The 19,173-nt window shown below is 39.7% G+C and overlaps 1 protein-coding gene across 1 annotated transcript in view; it reads left to right on the top strand.

Annotated features, from left to right (window-relative positions):
- Positions 1-12,215: 12,215 nt before the first annotated feature.
- The window catches only part of tmeff2a (transmembrane protein with EGF-like and two follistatin-like domains 2a), a 105,639-nt gene continuing 98,681 nt past the window's right edge, over positions 12,216-19,173 (top strand). The window contains exon 1 of the mRNA XM_055052836.1: positions 12,216-12,927. Within this exon, the coding sequence (XP_054908811.1) occupies positions 12,750-12,927 (178 nt within the window). The 5' untranslated portion in view covers positions 12,216-12,749. The remainder of the gene's footprint in view (positions 12,928-19,173) is intronic.

Here is a 19,173-nt window from a genome sequence, read left to right as displayed (position 1 = left end):
ACAAGCTGGCGTTGGTTTAAGCACCAACTGGATGGCCTTATTTCTTTTTTTATGTTCCCCTCCCGCCCCCCGGCAGCCTGAGGCCAGAGCAAAATGGTTCCTGGATTGCTTCCTACTGGTGTGAAATTCATTGTAGATGGTTTAAAATTGTAATGGTCTCATGCCGGGGAGTCGGTAAAGCTGCGGGTCACATTTTATTCACAAAGAGAGGGAAAGCTGAATATCTGCAGAGCAAAATCATTGTCCTAATTTCAGCTGTCAGGGTTAAAAATTTCATTCTGACACAGAAAGATCCAATAACAATAAATTAATCTCATAATATCGACATAAAAAAGTCCTTTTCTCCTCAGCTAATGATCACATCTGGCTGGATCAAGTAACCAGAGCTCTAAATGCTCCACTGGAAACGTTACCCAGATATTGGCACAACGTGGCAAATCCAACTACGTTCAGTTTGAATTTCCTCTCAGATGAAGTCGAGGTGACAGTGGGGAAACACTCAGCCTCAAAGATCCACATGAAAATGATTTCTACAGGCAGTTTCTCCTGGTTTTGTTTCGTTTTAAGAACCTGTCTCTGGTGTAGACTAGGATTAAGCAGGAAAGGAAAGACTTGGTAATTGATGTTCAGGTATTCCAGCAGCAGTGGATGTGAAGTTAAATCTCAACCAAAAATAAATCCTTAAATCTATGAGAAGCCTTCCTCTCTGGACATGACCTCATTTATGTGTGACTGACAGATCCAGGCAAAGGAAACAGTCCTGAGGCCTGAATCCAAAGTTTAGATGTTCTTGGAAATTAAGGCTCCAGATCTTTATTTCTTGTTAGAATTAGCATAAGACCTTAAAAGTCAACGCATGTTGCACAATGACAGCTCTGTCGTTTGTTTTTGCAGCTATTGGAAGCATAAAAAGCCCCACTAACCGCTCAAGTTATGAGGAAAATACTAGAAAGACGACCTTATTGTGCAGCATATTTAAAGAGTGTTAAGCCTGAAGGGATTTGCTTCATTTGACTCAGAGAAACTGCTGGAGGAAACGTACAAAGAAACCGTAAAATTGATTTTCAGGATGAATCTGAACTTGGTTAATGATCTGCCGGGTTTTGGGTGTGGACCTCTGGAGTTACAGACGGGAACTTTTCACACACATGGCTTCATTTTCACTTTGACAAACACCTTCGGCTCGCTGCTGACAGGTGTGTGATGTTAATTATGAGGAGCGCGCTCAGTTCGCTCCGCAGGTGGATTCTTGAAGCAGCACAGCAGCGAATCAAACCGTCGACCATGTAGAGACTAAAACTTAAACACAGAGGAGTTTCTCCATTTCCTTATGTCAATATTCAACTTATTAAAGGTGAAAAATCTCATTTTTATCTTTCCATCATGTTATAATGTCAGGTTTGTTCTGTTGCTTTGATTCTTTTATTTGAGAAATCCTTAAATCTCCATGGCAACGTTCAGCTGTCCAAAACGTCTGGGTGAGTCTAGCCCCGCCTTCCAGGATGAAGCTCCTCCCCCTCTCAGCTCCTTCAGACTAGCCAGCAACAATTAGCATCTGTTGCGCTCATTATAGGAGCTACTTCTCAGAGCAACTGTCAGTCAGATTGCAGCTGTTGTCTTCAGGTGTTTCCAACTCAACTACAATAAAATAGAAAAATCTTTTATTGTCCTAAATTGGGGAATAAACAAGCAAAGATCACAGGCAACTAAAGCCTTTTATAGAAGTAACAACTATTGTTTGGGCTTAAATTCTGATTAATTACATAGATTTTATTGCTTTTTTTTTTTTTACATGCAAACATTCCAGCCAGAACCTTCATAGCTGCTTGTTTCTGGTACGCCCGTAAATCTGACGCACAAGCTACATCTGCTAGCAACAGCCACTTCCTTTGGCCCACTGGGGGTTAATTTCTGCTCCTAAATCCGATCTGATTGGACGCTGGAAAAGACTTATGTTGTGTTGTGCTAAAAGGTGTTAGCATATCATATCAATGCTAACCATGTAGCAGCTAGCTAGTTCCATAGATGATTGGCTCCTGAAACAGCGTAAAGCTGGATGGCTAGAAAATAATTTGGCTCCTATCTAGTGGTTGGATAATCTGAATTACAGATTAACATCTATAAATATATTAGTTGTTGAGTTTTTATATCTATTTATTCAATAACTTAGCAGAAAAAAACTGTTTTCAGATTCAAAATGTTGCTCATTTTGATGAATAGATTTCAATTAAATTAACTCAATACAGTTTTTTTACTCACCGCTAATTACAAAATAAACACCAGAATGTACAGTAAAGCCAGTAAATGTCTTTAATGTTTAGCTCAAAAACCAACTGTCCCATCCGTACACATTCAGTCCTGGTGGAAAACTAAAATACTTTAAGATCTTTTAAATTAACCTACATATCAATATTCTGCCTGACGACCTTCTGACCTCCAGCTAATCAACCAGGTCAAAACCTGGATACAGTTTCACCCGCCTGTGTCTGTAATGTAGCCTAGATTCACCATGATAATGTAGTTCTTCCTTTGCCATTGGCTATTGCACTATTTCATCAGAGCAGATAGTTGCGCCCTACAAACCCTGTTCCTCAGCGAAACATCACAGCAGCGTCTGAAGAGACGGATTCATACGTAGAAAACCACAACTCTCTGATTTTCTCTCTGGATTTGATATCCAAGTTGTGCCAAGAAAACAGGAAAGTTTTTAGCAAAAGAAAACTTTGATAAACTTTTATTTCATCTTTTATTGACAGAGTTTTGTGCAAATTTGCCTAATTGGAAGAAAGTTTTTCTCTAAGTTTTCTGGTTGTTTTGAGGATTTTTTGATCTGATTGGATTTTTAAATGTTCTCATCAGACCTGATGTATCCAAGCCGCCACTGTGAGCCCGACCTGCATCCTGCTGGAGCGTCAGCTGAACCTCATTCAGACCAACCGGCACGTTGGCGGCCGACATCGCAGACTTCGCGCCGTCTGTCCTTCTCATTAAAACAAACTGTTCTCAGTTAGAAAGGACCTGATTGGATCAGAGTGCATCTAGTTGGCTCAGTTGATGTGAAAGTTGCTGATGCACTGAGCCTCACACATTGCACCGATGTGAACATCTGTCCCTATATAATTACTTCAGAGCATATGCCCATGAATGCACACACTCAGGTACATGAATGTAATTACAGCAGGCTGTGCTGATTCTTTCCTTTACAGGAAAAATCAAGCAACTGAAGCAGAAACCATATTGTTCCATGATTCATATTCACTGACAATAGCAGTGAACATGTGAAGTGAAAAGTGAGTAAAATCCAGGAGTAAATTACATATTTAGTGTTGAACAGCATAAAGAATCGACCCAGATTCGGTTTGTAACATTAAAATGTTGAGTTTTTACATCTTGCTGTAAAAGATGTAGCTTTATGTAAAGCACACACACAGACACATTTAATCTATTTCTTTTTGTTTTTCACCCATTTTACCTCTTTTGCTGAATCATCATTAGCTAATGATGGCTAGCGTCAGGTTTATCAATATAACCCGCTAAATCCTAAATATATAAAAGTAAAATGGACGCAGTGCTTTTCTACTAATGGTCAAAACAATGACTAATAAGTTCAGTAAAAAGTTTTAATTAATAAAGAAAATAACGAGGGAAAGAGATGCTAACTCAGTTATGCTAGCTTGACTTTGACGATCTTAACATGAAGATGTTCTGCAGAACTCGGTGCTTCAGTTCACACACCAGCTCTCTGACAGGAGTTTAAATTAGTTTTGTTCAGATGATCAGTTATTAATAATCATAAGATAAACAGCAAACCTGAAAACATTAAACTGTAACACACTAAACTCATGATTGTCAGCATAAATATCACCGTAACAAAACCGTAACAAACGAGAATAAAGCCGTAATGTTTTGAGAATAGTTGTAATATTAACAAAATAAAGTTATAATATTGCCTATAATGACATCTTGTAAAGTTTTGCTTTATTATTGGATATTTGAACATGTTAAAGTCCTACAGCTGATAATAATAATAATAATAATTTGATGCAAAACGATAATGTATATCTTAATTTATGACGGGTTTCATAACTACATCAAAGTTTTACTCTCTTTAAAGCAACTTGTTTTGTCATTATTTTACGTCTTTATTATGGTGATATTATGACTTTATTCTCATAATTAAAAGAAAAACAATTATCTGGCTCTAATACTTTGTAACAGCCCTAAGTGCCATCACTACCTGTATTTCCCAGCATGCCTTGTGGCTCTCCGGCAGCAGACGGGGCTTGCAGCGTTTTGCAGTTTGAGGCGTTAAAACGCTCAGATCTCTGTCACAAAGCGCCGGAGCGACGCGTCCAGACGCGTTCGCTCGCAGACAGGAATGTGAGCGGAGTGATTAAAATGCCTTTTGGATTCAGATCATTTTCACTCATAATTCCTCAATAACCGACTGACATCATGGAAACGCTGCAGGATTTTACCCTGATTTCAGCCAGACGAGAAACTTCTCACATGAGCTGCGAAAACACGAAATATCACCAAGTATTTAGTATTTTAAAACACTTGAAACAAGACAAGACTAACTTACAAGTAACTTTTTAGTAAGATGTAGAGGTTTGTTTGAGTCAATCTGAATAAATAAGCACTAAGAAGTGAAATAATCTGCCAGTTGTGTTTTCATTAAGGATTTATTGACTTAAGCTTATATTTGATCCTTAAAATGTACTTTAAAGTTAGTTTTTGTCTAATTCTGTGTGTGCAAAGTTTTTTTCACTATAATCTGAAGCAAATATCTTGGTGAAATGTTGTGTTTTTGCAGCGCTGATGGTTGTTAAAGCGTTCGCGGCGTTTCCATTTCCCAGATTCCCACAGCGAAGACGCCTGCTTCTTACACACAAACAGTTTCAGGATCCAGGGATCAAGTTGTGATGAAGCGTCTCAGCAGCAAATGACACAATCACACACAGCGCACCGCCGCATTGCACTCCAACCTCTCAGCCTTCGCAGCGGGTAACGTACACCGGCGACCCGTTCCCCAGACGAGCCCAGCTCCAGGATTTTCAAAATAAATGGATGATTTATTAATACATCAAAGTAATTATGAGGTAAAAAATCAATCAGCAGCTACCCAATCCAGGGTTGAGTGTTATTCCAGAACGTCCTCTCAGGAGACGGTGTCCATTTCAGCAAGTCAGAAATGTAATTAGCCTTTCGCCTGGGGGCTGCAGGCTGCGTTCAGGGCGACCTCAGTAAGCAGGCGTGTCACTGATACCAGACCTCGTGTTCACTGCTGCAAATGCAAACAGGCCAAAGAACAAAGACGGTTTTCATGCCCATTCACAGATTCATTGATAAGTTCAAGAAAAAAGCAGCTTTAGCATTCCTGAACTGTTCATAAACTCCTGTTATGAATGGAAAAATGAAAATCTGAAAAGCCAGAAGATAAACAACATGGCCGACGGCTTACAGGAGACAAATCCAGGCTTCAGCTGCTTCACGTGTGCAGAGTTGCCTGCAGATTCAAGAGCCAAACGGCAAAATGCAAGAGCATAAGAATATGTGGTAAAATGAAAGCAATGCTAAAATGGAAGTGTGCTAAATCACAAGTTATGATAAAACACAGCAGGTTTTTCACTAATAAGCAGCCTGTGAGCTGCTAACTAAAAGGTTAGTCGCGCTAACGCTAATGTAGCCGTCATAAAGTTCTGGTCATGCTAATGCGCTACAACAACACAGTAGTTAGCTGAAGCTAACATCAACCATGTCGATGCCCAGCAAGCGTCACGAGGTTCTCAGAACAACTTAATGTGAAGTTTGGTCTGCACTGCTTTAACACAATAAACAGACGTAAACATGCTCTTCCTTCAAAATAAGAGCACAAACATAACTAACTCCAGCACATGTTGAACTTTATTCAACTGAAAATTTACAAAACAGTCAAAAACATGTTGTCAAAGTTAGCCAAAATGCTACTAGCGAGTTAGCTAGTAGCATTTTGTCCACTGGTTTAAAGCACATAAAAAGTTATTCAGAGAAAACTTGCTGGCATGACTTTAGTTTTAACACAGTTGTGTTGTTGGCTCTACTGGGATGTTGATGGTCATTTTTTGTCCCAGTGCGTCACAAAGTCCATCAGTGACTCATTTCATCAAACAGAAACTCACTGCTGCTGATCGATGCTCATCCTGTCGAGCAAAACAAGAAAAACTGGAAAAAATGAAACAGAAAAGCTACAAACTTCAACTTAGTGTTTGTAAAATGTGCCTGGAACCATAAAACAAAAATGAAATATACAAATGAATCGATCGTTGAGTGTTTATAGATCTTAACAAGCAGGAAACATCAACAGGAGAGCCGTCAGGGTAAATTCTGCCAAGAAGTTAAGAAATGAAATCAACATGGAGCTCTTAACAAAAACGGAAAGCTGTAAAAAGGAAAACACACAAACGCGCCCAGGAGGCTTATAGTGTGAACAGAAAGCTGAAAGCAAAGTGTTTACTCCTAAAAAAACAATCTTTAAATATTTCTGACCCAGGAGAAGCTAAGCTAAAATGAAATGGAGTTTAAACAGAGAAATTATCCAAAATACAAATGTAACTTAAAAAAAGTTGAATTCTTAAAGCTTAAAATGTGAAGTTTTTCCACTTTTAATGTAACATTTAACCCTTACAGTTCAACAGATAAACAATGCTGGTTTCATCACACCTTTAAGCTAAGGTGTACATGACACTATGGACTTTGTTTAATCCTTACCCTGACCAATACCTTTACAATACAGATGATCTGCTTATAGCATCTCTGGATTTTGCTACAAGTTGAGCAAATATTGAGAAAATCCAACAAAAACAAACTAACTTTATTTCAGTGTAATTGGATTCTTTGTATTTAATTATACTTTGATTTTATAATGAATTAATGCTAAAAATAAATCAAAAAGTTGCTCAAAAACTAAGGATTTAGTTATTAGTTTAAAAAAAGTGACATCACATGTAGATTTTTTGAGGGGTTTTAGTTAAATTGCACCCCAAAAAAAAGTTTGTTTCACTAAACATTTAATGATTTTTCCTCTGATATTCAACACTTTTCACTTTTCTCTCCCTTACATTTTATTTTTTGGTTTTTAATTTGCGTTCTTTGTGTGGATTTCTTAAATTGCTGCCGGCATCTGGTGAGAATTTCGTATGTTGGAAATTATATTTGCTGTGAAAATATAATCATCCTTATTTTAGCCGTTTTGTTGCACATTACTGTGATTGAATTTGAAGGCTGCCGAACTCTGGCTGCGTCGTTTTAACAGAATTAAACAAGGCTCTGGTTTTTACGCAGCTATTTTTACGTCCAAAAGAAAAATGAAAAACATGTGGCGTGGTTTCTAAGGTCAAACTTTTCTTTTAAAAAAACAGCTGGAACACTAAAAGTCTATGAATATTTATGGTTTTGATTGCATTTTTCTCCATTTAAACTGCAGGATTTTTGCTACATATCAGTTTAAAGTTTGTTAATTTGACTCTGGAGCAGAAACTTGTTCTGGTTTCATCCTTTCAGCCGAAGCTGAATTTCTGATGACGCTGCTTTGTTCACCTGCATCATAAACAAACCTGCAAATGTTTGGTGAAATCAGCATTTCTAGAAAGTAAATTATTGATGAGAGCAAAAACAGAAATAAAAAATATTACTGAAGCTTTTATAAAGATGACGGAGTATCTTTTGATTTAGCATTAGCATTAGCTTTCCCTGCTGTGTTGGTGTAGTGATTTAGCATTAGCATTAGCTTTCCCTGCTGTGTTGGTGTAGTGATTTAGCATTAGCTTTCCCTGCTGTGTTGGTGTAGTGATTTAGCATTAGCATTAGCTTTCCCTGCTGTGTTGGTGTAGTGATTTAGCATTAGCATTAGCTTTCCCTGCTGTGTTGGTGTAGTGATTTAGCATTAGCATAACTATTGTCCATGATTGGCATCATTAACTTTTCTGTGAGGTTAAAGCTCATATTCCCATATCAGGGTTAAAAGTGTGAGATCCACTAATGTTGTAAACAAGCCGTGAGGAAAGGCTCAGAGATACAATTGCTCTGCTGTCAGGTTTTTAAAAAGCATAATCCTGTTTTTCTCTTTAAGAATCGACTGAGATGTGACACCATGAAGTATAGAGAACGAGCTGCAGCTCAGATTTAACAAAGACTGGCAGCTTCTGCTTCTACTTTATTACTCAAACTAGGAACACAACAAATTAAGGCTATTGACTGAAGCCACTTCACACATTTTGTAACACTGAAACTGTGAGGATTTCATCTTTTCTTCTTCTCTGATTGTATTTACAGATTATATACGGGGTTGAGTGGAAAGCAGCGGCAGCGGCTCAGTTTGCTCAAATGATTCAGGGGACAAATAAAAATGGCTGCAGGCAAAGAGAGCAAGCTTCGTTTGAAATCAGAATTAAACCAGAACAAAGTAACGCTGGTTCTGCTTTCCTCCCGCTCTGGCGGTTAGCATCGTGTTTCCACTCTAAACCCACTCTGTGGATATTTATTCAGCTTACTCTGCACTTCGGTGAAAGGACTGAAATAAACGGTACCATGGACTTCATTTCCATGGCGCGCTCCGGGTGTTCTTGACCTCTGAAGAGCGCTTTACACTGCAAACTATACTCACTCATTGATGTAACACTTAGCGCTCCGTTACAGGTGATGCAGCTGGAGGAAAAGCTTCCTGCAAATTATTATTTCAAAAATTGCAAAGGCAGAAGTGAGGAATCAAACCCGCGACCTTCAGGATGACAGACCATTAAACTTCATTTCCATCTGCAGCTGACCAAAATACAAATCACAATTTAATGTTTCAGAGGCTCTCAGGAAATCACTTGACCATAGTTTCATAAATGGCCTCCAATTAAGCAGGTTAGCCTTTACGTTAGCGCTGCTAAAGCTCCATGTGCTGAAGGACGACCAGAGCCGCCAAGAAAATGTTGCCTTTGAACCAAGACGGTCCAAAAAGCTGCTAAATATCCACACATTCCTGCAAACATATTTTCTCTCCATATACATTAGCATCTAATAATTAGCATCTCCATTTTGAACAGTTTGAGTTTTTCTGCCTGGTTAAAATGAGCTGCAGCTTGTGAAGAAGCTACAGTCAAAACTGAACATTCGTTTTATAAAACAGAAGATAGTGGTTATGTTTTCAAAATAATGTCATTAATCCATTTATAAATGTCACAGTTTAACACTAAAAATATAATTAATAAAATATGCAGCAAATTCTGAATATTTATCAAGTAAACCAACTTCGAACTAAACTACTAAGTTTCAAAGTAAATATTTAGTTAGTCAGCTGCACATGCTACTAGCTAACATGCTAATCCATTTGCCAAGAACCAGAAGTTGGCTGTCAAAATAAAAGCCTAGTCTTGCATCCTCTCAATAAACTCCTGCTGGTGATGAAGAGGTGACATGAGCAACAACTGAAGTAAATCAGTGACACCACCTGGCTTTTATTTTGACAGTCCACTTCCAGTTATCAGCATGTAAATTTGCACTTTAGCTAAATGTATAGCATGTTAATTAAATATATAGTGTAAAACTGTGACATTGAAAGAACAAAATGTTGAAATTAATTCTTGTTTTCTTAAAACAAAATAAATAAAACAAGCTATTGCTGCAGTTTTTGACTTTGTAACTTTACAAATGGTTTGAAAGAAGAAACTTTAAATAGCTCAACACAGCAAACGGTACAAGCTTCTTCAGGAGGCTTTGGTGTCGTTTCCTTCAGTGGTGCTTGGTGCAGCGCCCCCACAGGCCAGGAGGGGAACAGGGTGTTCAAAACGTTTGGTTTGTCTGACAGAGTTGAGAGAAAGAACCACAGCAGCTGGAGATGGAACAAATGTTGCTGTTTTGGTTCCCAACCGATCCGAATCCACTGGACTGTCAGGCGTGGAAACGGCTCGTCCAACATCAGTGTTTGACCTCACAAACTCACTTCTGAAAAATACCTCAGATTTACACCTAAACTTTGTAAATGGATTCCTCGTAGAGTTACGGATGTTTTTATTTCAACAACTGGAGAAGAAGAGAGGAAGAACTGCTGGTGTTCGTCTGAAAAGCTGGAGAAACTGTGAAGTAATCTCTAATCAACCAGCAACAAAGCGATTATTTGTTCCCAAACATTTGCAGCTTTTCTCCCCCAGAACATCATGAGGTCAAGTTTCTTTCCCAACCGATTTGCTCCAACGGAGGCAAATCAAACACTTGACCTGTTGAACTCCTTCAGATGTGGGAGGCGTCCAGATCCACGACGACAGCGGCTGATTCCACAAAACGTCCCGGAAACGCAGCCGCAGCCTGCGGGAGTTATTTCTGGAGAGGTGTGTGTGTGTGTGTGTGTGTGTGTGTGTGTGTGTGTGTGTGTGTGTGTGTGTGTGTGTGTGTGTGTGTGCGTGTGCGCGCGCGCGTGTGTGTGTGTGTGTGTGTGTGTGAAAACAGCAGCACACTGATCCTTTTATAGCTCCTCTCTGTGGTTTTGCTTTTTATTTCTTTCTGCCTGAATTCGTTCACTACGGCGCAGTTTTAGGACCAGGCTGAAAAAATTAAGAAAATGTAAAAGTTCAAAGAATAAAGATGAATTTTTTTACTTCATTCTCCAGATATTGACTCTGTTGTTGTTTTATTTATACTTTATTTCATTTCTTTACTTTAATTTAGTACTTTTAAAAAAAAATTCTATTGACTTTAGTCTCAGAATGTTACGTCTCTTACAATTGGCTGAAACAAAGCAGGTTTCTGATTGGCTGAAGATCATTATTTAAAAAAAACAGTTATGAAAGTCTGAAAATTCACAAACCAGCAGCATTTTGTTTATTCATTTATTGTTTGAAAACAAGCAGGAGAAGAGAAAACATGCGCATACATAACCAAAAACTAAATATTTAAAGTTTTTGGTTAAAAAAGAATAAGAAGTGAACGATTTTCTGAGTTTAATAAAAATATATTCAGTGATTATCAGAAATGTGTAATTAAAGTTTGTTATTCCGGATCTGTTTGCATCACAAACATGCATGTGAATCTCGCCGTTGTGATGATGTGTAGATTCACAGTGAACCCAAATGCAAGGCAGCTTGTAGATGAAGGTTCAACCACCCAGAAATGACAACTGGGAAATAACAGGGTTAGATGGGAGGAAACCAGCGAGGAGGAACCGAGAATGAAGTGCTGAAATACTTGGAGGTCGAATGCTGAACTGAAAAACTAAACATGAGACACACGATAAAAACTAGAGTGACGAGACGCATGAAATAAACGTAAGTAGGAGGAACCAGTGGAGGTCAGGAAGTAGAACACATGATAACAATTATCGATAAAATAAATCGATCCTCGTTAGTTTTCTACACATTTATGTCCTTATTGTTTTTATGGTAAAATCACTGAATTTATGTGTTTTCTGTTGAAATACATGCAGTGTAGTGCTCAGCCTGACCTGTGGGGGCGCTGTGTCACACCTGAATGAAGCAGCCATAATGATTAACTGCGCATGCGCCATGTTGATGTTCCAGTTTCTGCTCACCTGTGCATGATTCTCTGGGTTCACCTCACCGACCCACAACCACGAAGCAGGACAAGAACAGACGGAGCAAAACCACCCAAGGCTTTTTGTTTAAAACAGGAACAGAGAGAAGACATTTTAAAAAACACAATGACGGAGACGTTTATGGATGTCATTTAGAATGAATGTAAGATTTTAATCAGTAAAGAAAACATTTTTTATTAAAAAAATGTGACCTTGATAAATTATTTTATCTTTATTGCTATATTGTTAGATGTAGTAAAATTAAAATATGGCTTCCATATTGGATCTGCATGTCTGACCTGGTGACGTTTCATCACTGAAGGAACTGAAGGAAAAACAGAAACGATGCAGAAATAATAGAACCCAAAAACACACAAAAAGATCCTGACAGTTTTCTGTGTTTATTGGCACTGTGGTAGCTCCATACCTCCACTGTACTCCTCCTCTGAAACTTAGACATTTTAATTGTGACAGACTCTCTCTCTCTTTCCTCTCTCTCTCTCTCTCTTTCCTCTCTCTCTCTCTCTCTTTTGTCTCTCTCTCTCTTTGTTCTCTGTCTCTCTCTCTCTCTCTCTCTCTCTCTCTCTCTCTCTCCTTTTCTCTCTCTCTCTCTCTCTCCTCTGTCTCTCTCTCTCTTTCCTCTCTCTCTCTCTGTCTTTCTCTCTCTCTCTCTCTCTCTCTCTCTCTCTCATCACGTGACCACTGCCAGCTGCCGGGGATCCAGTTGGACACAAACATTGTATCTGCGGCTCTGAACGCACCGGATGATCCGCTGCTGCTGTTTGTCTCTCCGCGGATATTTGACCACCGCCTCCATCCTCCTCTTCCTCTCCTCTCCTCTTCCTCTCCCCGCTGGATCCCTTCTTCACTTCTGTTTTGTTGTTTTTATCCCTGAATCACCTGTTTCCTCCATCCCTCCATCCCGTCTCCTTCAGCATCCTCTCCTCCGATCTCCAACTTTTCCCATCGCGCTCATCCTCCCTGCTGGCTGCCCGCGCAGGTTCTGGTTCTGGTTCTGGCTGTAGCGCCTCGGATCGGCTCAGTTCCTCCGGGCCGCTGCTTCATGGGTCTCACCGTGTCGCTCGGAAAATGCTGGTCCGTCGGGCTGTAGGCGCCCCGCCGCTGCGCGCCGTCCCCCCGCCGCTGCGCGCCGTCCCCCCGCCTCGCCCGAGCTGCGGCCGGGGCCACTGAGAGAGACATGGGTCCGTCCGCTCCGGCTCGGCCGAACCGGTGCTGGGTTCCGGCCGCGGCTCTGACTGGAGGCTGGATCCGGATCGCCATCGTGTCCTTCCTCGCCACTTTACCTGTGGAGCAGCTGCGCGCCTTCCCGTCCTCCCTCAGCGACTGCCAGACGCCGACCGGCTGGAACTGCTCCGGTGAGACCCGACTCGGTTCCGATTCTCGGTCCAAGTCCCTTCGGACTGGATAAAAGTTCATGCTTGTGTTTTTGTGGCGCAAAGCGTCACAGTGTGACAGCTACTGCAGGTTATTGAAGGAATTGATCAGAATCTGCAACATCTGGACTTTTCTCCGTTTCATTTCGCGGCTGAAACTTAAAGAGGCGCAAACAGATCAGACATGTTTCCTCACAACGATCACTTATCGATAACGTCTCATCAATATGGAGGCAAGCTGCCCACAGCATCCATTCTCCTCTGAATGCTGGAGAAAAACCCAGTCAGATGATTTCCTTCACTTTCTGCAGCAACTCGGTGATGAATGAGATCATCACTTCCAACTATTACTGATCATTTCCGGTCATTTATGGCGGAGATCGATCATGTGTTGATCGAGATCCGCCCCTCTGATAATCTCCACCCTGCATTATGCATTGAATCATCTGATAATGGCACACACACACACACACACACACACACACACACACACGCACACACACACACACGCACACACACACACACACACACACACCCAACACACACACACACACAAACACACACACACACGCACACACACACACACACACCCAACACACGCACACACACACACGCACACACACACACACGCACCACACACACACACCCAACACACCACACACACACACGCACACACACACACACACACACTCTTCACACACACACACACTCACACACACACCCAACACACACACTCTTCACACACACACACACTCACACACACACACACACACCCTACACACACACACCCTACACACACACACCCTACACACACACACCTACACACACACACTCTACACACACACACATACGGAGAATCAATTGCATTGAAAGCGTGACGATGAGAGTGTGTGTCCACTGGAACAAAAAGATAAAGCTCCCTGTTATAATTATGGCGCTTTAATAAACTCTCCTGCTTAATTATTCTCTCATTTCACGCATTTTAAAATCAAAACCATCTTCCTGTTCAGAGAGGAAAATGTTCAAGAGTTGGTTTCCTCTGGGTTTTAAACATTTGTGACGTAACAGTTTCATGTCGGGTCTTTTTGTCCAGTTCAGTCAGTTTGATAAGTTTATATCCTGTTTGCTGGTTTTATTAGTAATTATTGCCACCACAAGCCATAAATCAGCTGATATAAACTGTTTATAAAGTCAGGCCCACGTCTGTTTGGAAGGCTGCAACATTCATTCACAAACACAGAAACGAAGGTTGTTGCTGTAATTTCTGTATGTTTGTTAATGAACTAGCTTTTCATTTCAGTGGTTGTTTTCCCAGTAATTGAAACTTTTAGTGAATTATAAGTTTGGTTTTTACGTCCTGTGCAGAGTTGGAGCTGGTTGTGAGTTTCTGAATTGGACACATTTGCTGATTTGGGTATTTTATGCAGATTGTTTTGCTTCTTTCAAACCAAAACTTGCTGTTTGTCTTCTTGACATATCGAAGCGAAAGCAGCCAACTTGAGGCAGCTTTGTATGGAAATGTGTTGTTTTCACAGTGGAGGATCCTGAGCAGCTGGTTCTTTTCCATCAGATTTAAAACAGAAAAGAAGAAGAACCAGAAGCGGTCAGCAGTTTCTCCCGCATGCTTCAGTGAAGTTAATGGACGGGCGATCCATTTAATGGGACGACTGCGTTAGCACAGCGCAGGAATTGATCTATTGAGCCAAGTCTGTCAGATTCCAGTTGGATAAGTGGCAATATTCCCAGTTTCAGCTCATTACTCCCAGGTTTTTCCAGTTCATGTAATATGTCACTGACCCAAGGAATTGAAAAACAATCTAGCTGGTGGTAAATTGGGCGGTCAGTTGGACATTTGTCTCCACTGTATTCATAAATCTATACGCTGTTTCATTATGTTTAGCTGTGGTTAGCAGTGGCTGTGCTTTAGGACCCATAGAGTCAGAGAGGTGATGACAAACACAGCAATAGTTTTCATTTTAAAACATTTTTTCATGCTTACTGGACCGTTTACGTCCACAGGTTTTTCTGTGGAAGGTAAATCCAAATTATTTGTGGAAAATTTGCCTGTCTGGTAGCAAAGAAGACTGTAGCTGTTAGCTTCTGTTGGAGTGTGAAGATGGTTTCCACTGAGTGTTTTGAGAAATACTTGGTCCTTAAACTGTTAAAACATTCAGAAAATGTCAAAAAAGATATAATTTTGCAATTCCATTAAATGAGACGCAATAAAAATCACACGTGAATAAGTTTGTTCAGGCGATAAATCATTAAAAACATGCAATGATGTCATACTCCAGCTACTTCCTGTTAGGTTTTTTTTGTTGTTTCTGCCAGTAGCAACATCCAGTTACTGATCATGTGATTCATTTGATGGAAAAAGTGTTTTTTTGTAGTTTTGCAAAACTACAAAAAAAAATGTACTTTTTCAAAATGGCCGCGTGTCCACTGAGGAAATAAATTTCTGTAGTTTCAATTTGCATAATTTTTTGGCCAATAGAAACGCAGCGAGTGACTTAAGAACTAACAACAGCATGTTATCGTCTGTTTTCTGACGATAACATGCTGATTTATAAAATGTCGAGCCATTTTATAAATCTGGTTCCCAGGTTTTAGTCAGAGCTCCAGCAGCAGCAGCCGTTACATTAAAAATAAATGTAAATTATTGAGGTTTGAAGAGGTACAGAATCAAAATCAGCAGGTTAGACATTAAAGAAAACCAAAAATTGATGTTAGCCAATAATAGACATGAGACTAAACTCAATATATCTAGAACAGAGGCGTCCAAACTGCGGTTCGGGGGCCATTTGTGGCCTTGGGATGATATTTTTCTGACCCCCAACTTGAGTTCAACAAAATACAAGTTTGTGTATTTTACTTCTTATTTTAATCACAGTCAAATTATTCCAGACATAAGTTTTTACAATATAAAATGTTAAGTACAACACAAAGTATTTGTATTTTAATGATGAAGGTTTTACAGTGAGTAGAAATAATTTTATCCTGAGACGTTGCTGCACCAAAATTGGCTAAAAATATCAACTGATCTGAAAGAAACTGACCCAAAATCTTGTTCTTATAACTCAGAATAAATCATTTAACTTAAAAGATTGTGAAAACTATTCTCTTTTTTTCTTTTAATACAGCAGAAGTGTGAAATCCTTTTTATCTGGATCTAAAGTGAATAAAATCCCCTTTTTTACAATAAAATAAAATAGAGAACTGTATTTTCTTGATATTTTTTAAGTAATTTTGAATGGACAATTATTGCGTGTAGCATAAAGTTTTGCCACCCCTGACAGTGTTTATGGCTACATAGTAGCAGCTATCCTGCTGAATTTATTTCAACCTTAATGGATTTAAAGTAATTTTACTCCTTTGCCTCTTTTCTGACCTTTCGGGTCCTGAACTTGTTGCGTAGCCATGAGAGAGGTCACAAAAGGATGTTTCACCACTGTGGTTGTTCTGCCTTCATTACTAATTCATCGTGCTTCATTATTGATCAGCGCGATGCTTAAAACACCAAAGCAGGACTTCTTGATCTCCAGGTAGATGGAGCTGCATTTGGCTGACATCGTCTCTCTTTTAGACCAGAAAGTGCTTCTGCTGCCGTCTTAATTGTTCACATATAAACATTACCTGTTCAATATTTGATGTTTGGCAGCTTGTTTTCGTTAATTATTCAGGCGACTGTAATCTCCTCCCGGAGCGGCAGGAAGTATAGCTTTCCTGGCGGCCATGTTCAGGTGTTATTTGCAGGAAGATGACATAATCGCCATCAAACCCGCACAGTTCATGTTTAATAAAACGTTTGTCTGTTTTTGCTAAAATGATCCTCAGCGGAACAAACCAGATTTTAAATTACAGCAGCTGAAAAATAAAACGTGTTGACAGATAACAGGAGGTGCAGCAGAAAAGTTATCAAGATGTTTTCGTAACAAAAACATCTATATTTTTACTCAGTATTTTTATGAGACATTTAATTTATTCTCTTACTTGAGTCTGAGTCTTAAATAAAAACTTGTATTAGTTTTATTTAAACGAACTGATTTGGAAAAATTTCCACTTAACTTTATATTTTGGTCCATCTGAATTTTAAATACTGAATAACTGATAATATGATAAGCTGCTCAGTTCTGTAATAGACTTCTTACCTAATACTTATTTACTTGAGTGTGATGAAGCAGTGCTATTCTTGAATGATATTTTTGCTTCTTTACAAAATTGTTTATTTAATATCAGCCATAAAACCTAAACCTAAAGTGTTTTGATCAGAAATCTGATTTCATCACTAATTAAGTGAAATTGTTGTGCAATTCGAGGGCAAATTGATTCCAGTTTGATTTAAAATGTAAACGTAGAAACTGGTTTCAGCTTCATAGCATCTAAATCCTGATTTATTTGACTTTTTTACCCAGTTTAGCTTCCATGTGTGTAAAAAGTGTCTAAAACTCTTGACAATTGGCTCAAATGTTACAGCAACATCATTTCACACTGAAACTTTTGTTCATATATTTATTCAGCAGGATGGAGAAAAATAACAAATACTGGGATCCAAACAGACTCCATAAAAATTAATCCAACTAAAGGAATTTGAATTTTATTCTTTTTACGTGTCATAGACTTCATTGGCGGGGGCCAATCTAATGTTTTGTCATGGGGCATTCTGGGTAAATAGAGCCAAAACAAAGCGGGAGAACTGGCTCGAAATCCTCCAAGTGCTAAAATCTGACACCACTCCATTTCTGTTGACATTTTGTTGTGGTCAGTGTCTTCAGAGGTTTTTGTATCGTTTCCTTCCTGGCGCAGCGCCCCCACTGGCCGGGAGGGGAACAGGCTTTTCAAAGGGTTTGGTTGAAAGTGAACCACAGCAGCTGGACATGGAACAGACGTTTCAGTTTTGATCTGAAATCGAGCCGATTTGCTGTTGCTTTGAACCCAACAGAAACGGAAAACCGTACAAGACGATCCCCGCAGGAACAAAGCATGTCTGTGTAGCATGGATCGGATTGTTTTCTGATTTATTGGCTGAAATTTATGGCGGTTTTGGAGCCGATTCGATTAAAAAAACATCCAGAGTTTCATATTTTCTGAACATGAAACTCCTCAGCTTCTATCTGCACATCAGGAACTTTAACCAAACAAGTCGTAACTGGAGTCCCGTCAGCAAATGCTGCGTCCTTATGCTGATTATCTAAACCTGTTGCATCATGTGCAGAAAGGTCACGCGTCTGGAATGAGAGCCTGCGTAGCGAGTGTCACATCGCCGTGACCTTTCGTTATGTTGCTAAGAAACAAGGGAAACTCGGGCTCCGTGGTAAACACCAACAGAACAGGCGAGGACCACCAGACGAGAGCAGAGCTGATTACAGAATCCTCAAACATGCCTCCGGTAACAAACCTGCCAGATCTGAAGCGGACCAGACAAACTGTTGTCCAAACAGATGAAGCACAGACAAGCAGACGCTTCTTTGATTCATCACTGAGATTCTGGATGAAGTTTTGACACGACTGGAGCTGCTGAACTTCTAACCTCCTGCTCCGGGAAGAAGATGCAATCTCTTGCAACATTGCCTTTATCTTTTTGTTATTTCATAGTCGTGTGTTTGTTCTTTTTGTTGTTGTTTTTTTTCCACCCTAAACAATATGCAGAAATCTGAGCTTACAAGGCGCGGGGAAAGAAAACATGCCAAGTTGGCTTGAGTTTCAAGTATCGATGTCTTCCAAACATACGCACAGCTGCTTCTGCAGGGACTCGAAAGTAAAGCTGCAGAAAGCAGAGAGATTGTTTTACGCTCAGAAACGTGTTTGTGATGAACAGCTAACATGTCTGGAAAAACTGGTTGTGGGAAACGAAGGGACTGCAGAGTCAGCAGGAAGATTTATTGGGGAGTTTAACAACCGACCTGCACGGATTTCTAAAAACAAGCTGTGTTTTTAGAAAATACAGACGTGTACATAAAACCAACTACATCTGTGAAAGGAGCAGAATTATGTTTTCCAGGCATGTAGAGACAATTTGTAGCTCAATCAAGTAACTATGTTAACCTCAGATGTCATAAAAATGCTAAAAATATAACTTAGAAATTTTAATTCATACTTCAATGCCTTGAAATTGGGTCTCTGTCTCTTTAAAAACTGAAGTCATCCCAACATGGCTCCCTATTAGCGCGCTAACAACGAATCTACTGGTGATACTCCTATCATGAACTCACCAGGTGTTTGCTAATTGCT

The sequence above is a fragment of the Poeciliopsis prolifica genome, unplaced genomic scaffold, assembly GCF_027474105.1.
Source record: "Poeciliopsis prolifica strain line A6 unplaced genomic scaffold, Auburn_PproV2 SCAFFOLD036, whole genome shotgun sequence".
NCBI classification, from domain to species: Eukaryota; Metazoa; Chordata; class Actinopteri; order Cyprinodontiformes; family Poeciliidae; genus Poeciliopsis; species Poeciliopsis prolifica.
Note: the sequence above shows the minus strand (reverse complement) of the source record. Positions and strands in the feature narration are given on the sequence as shown.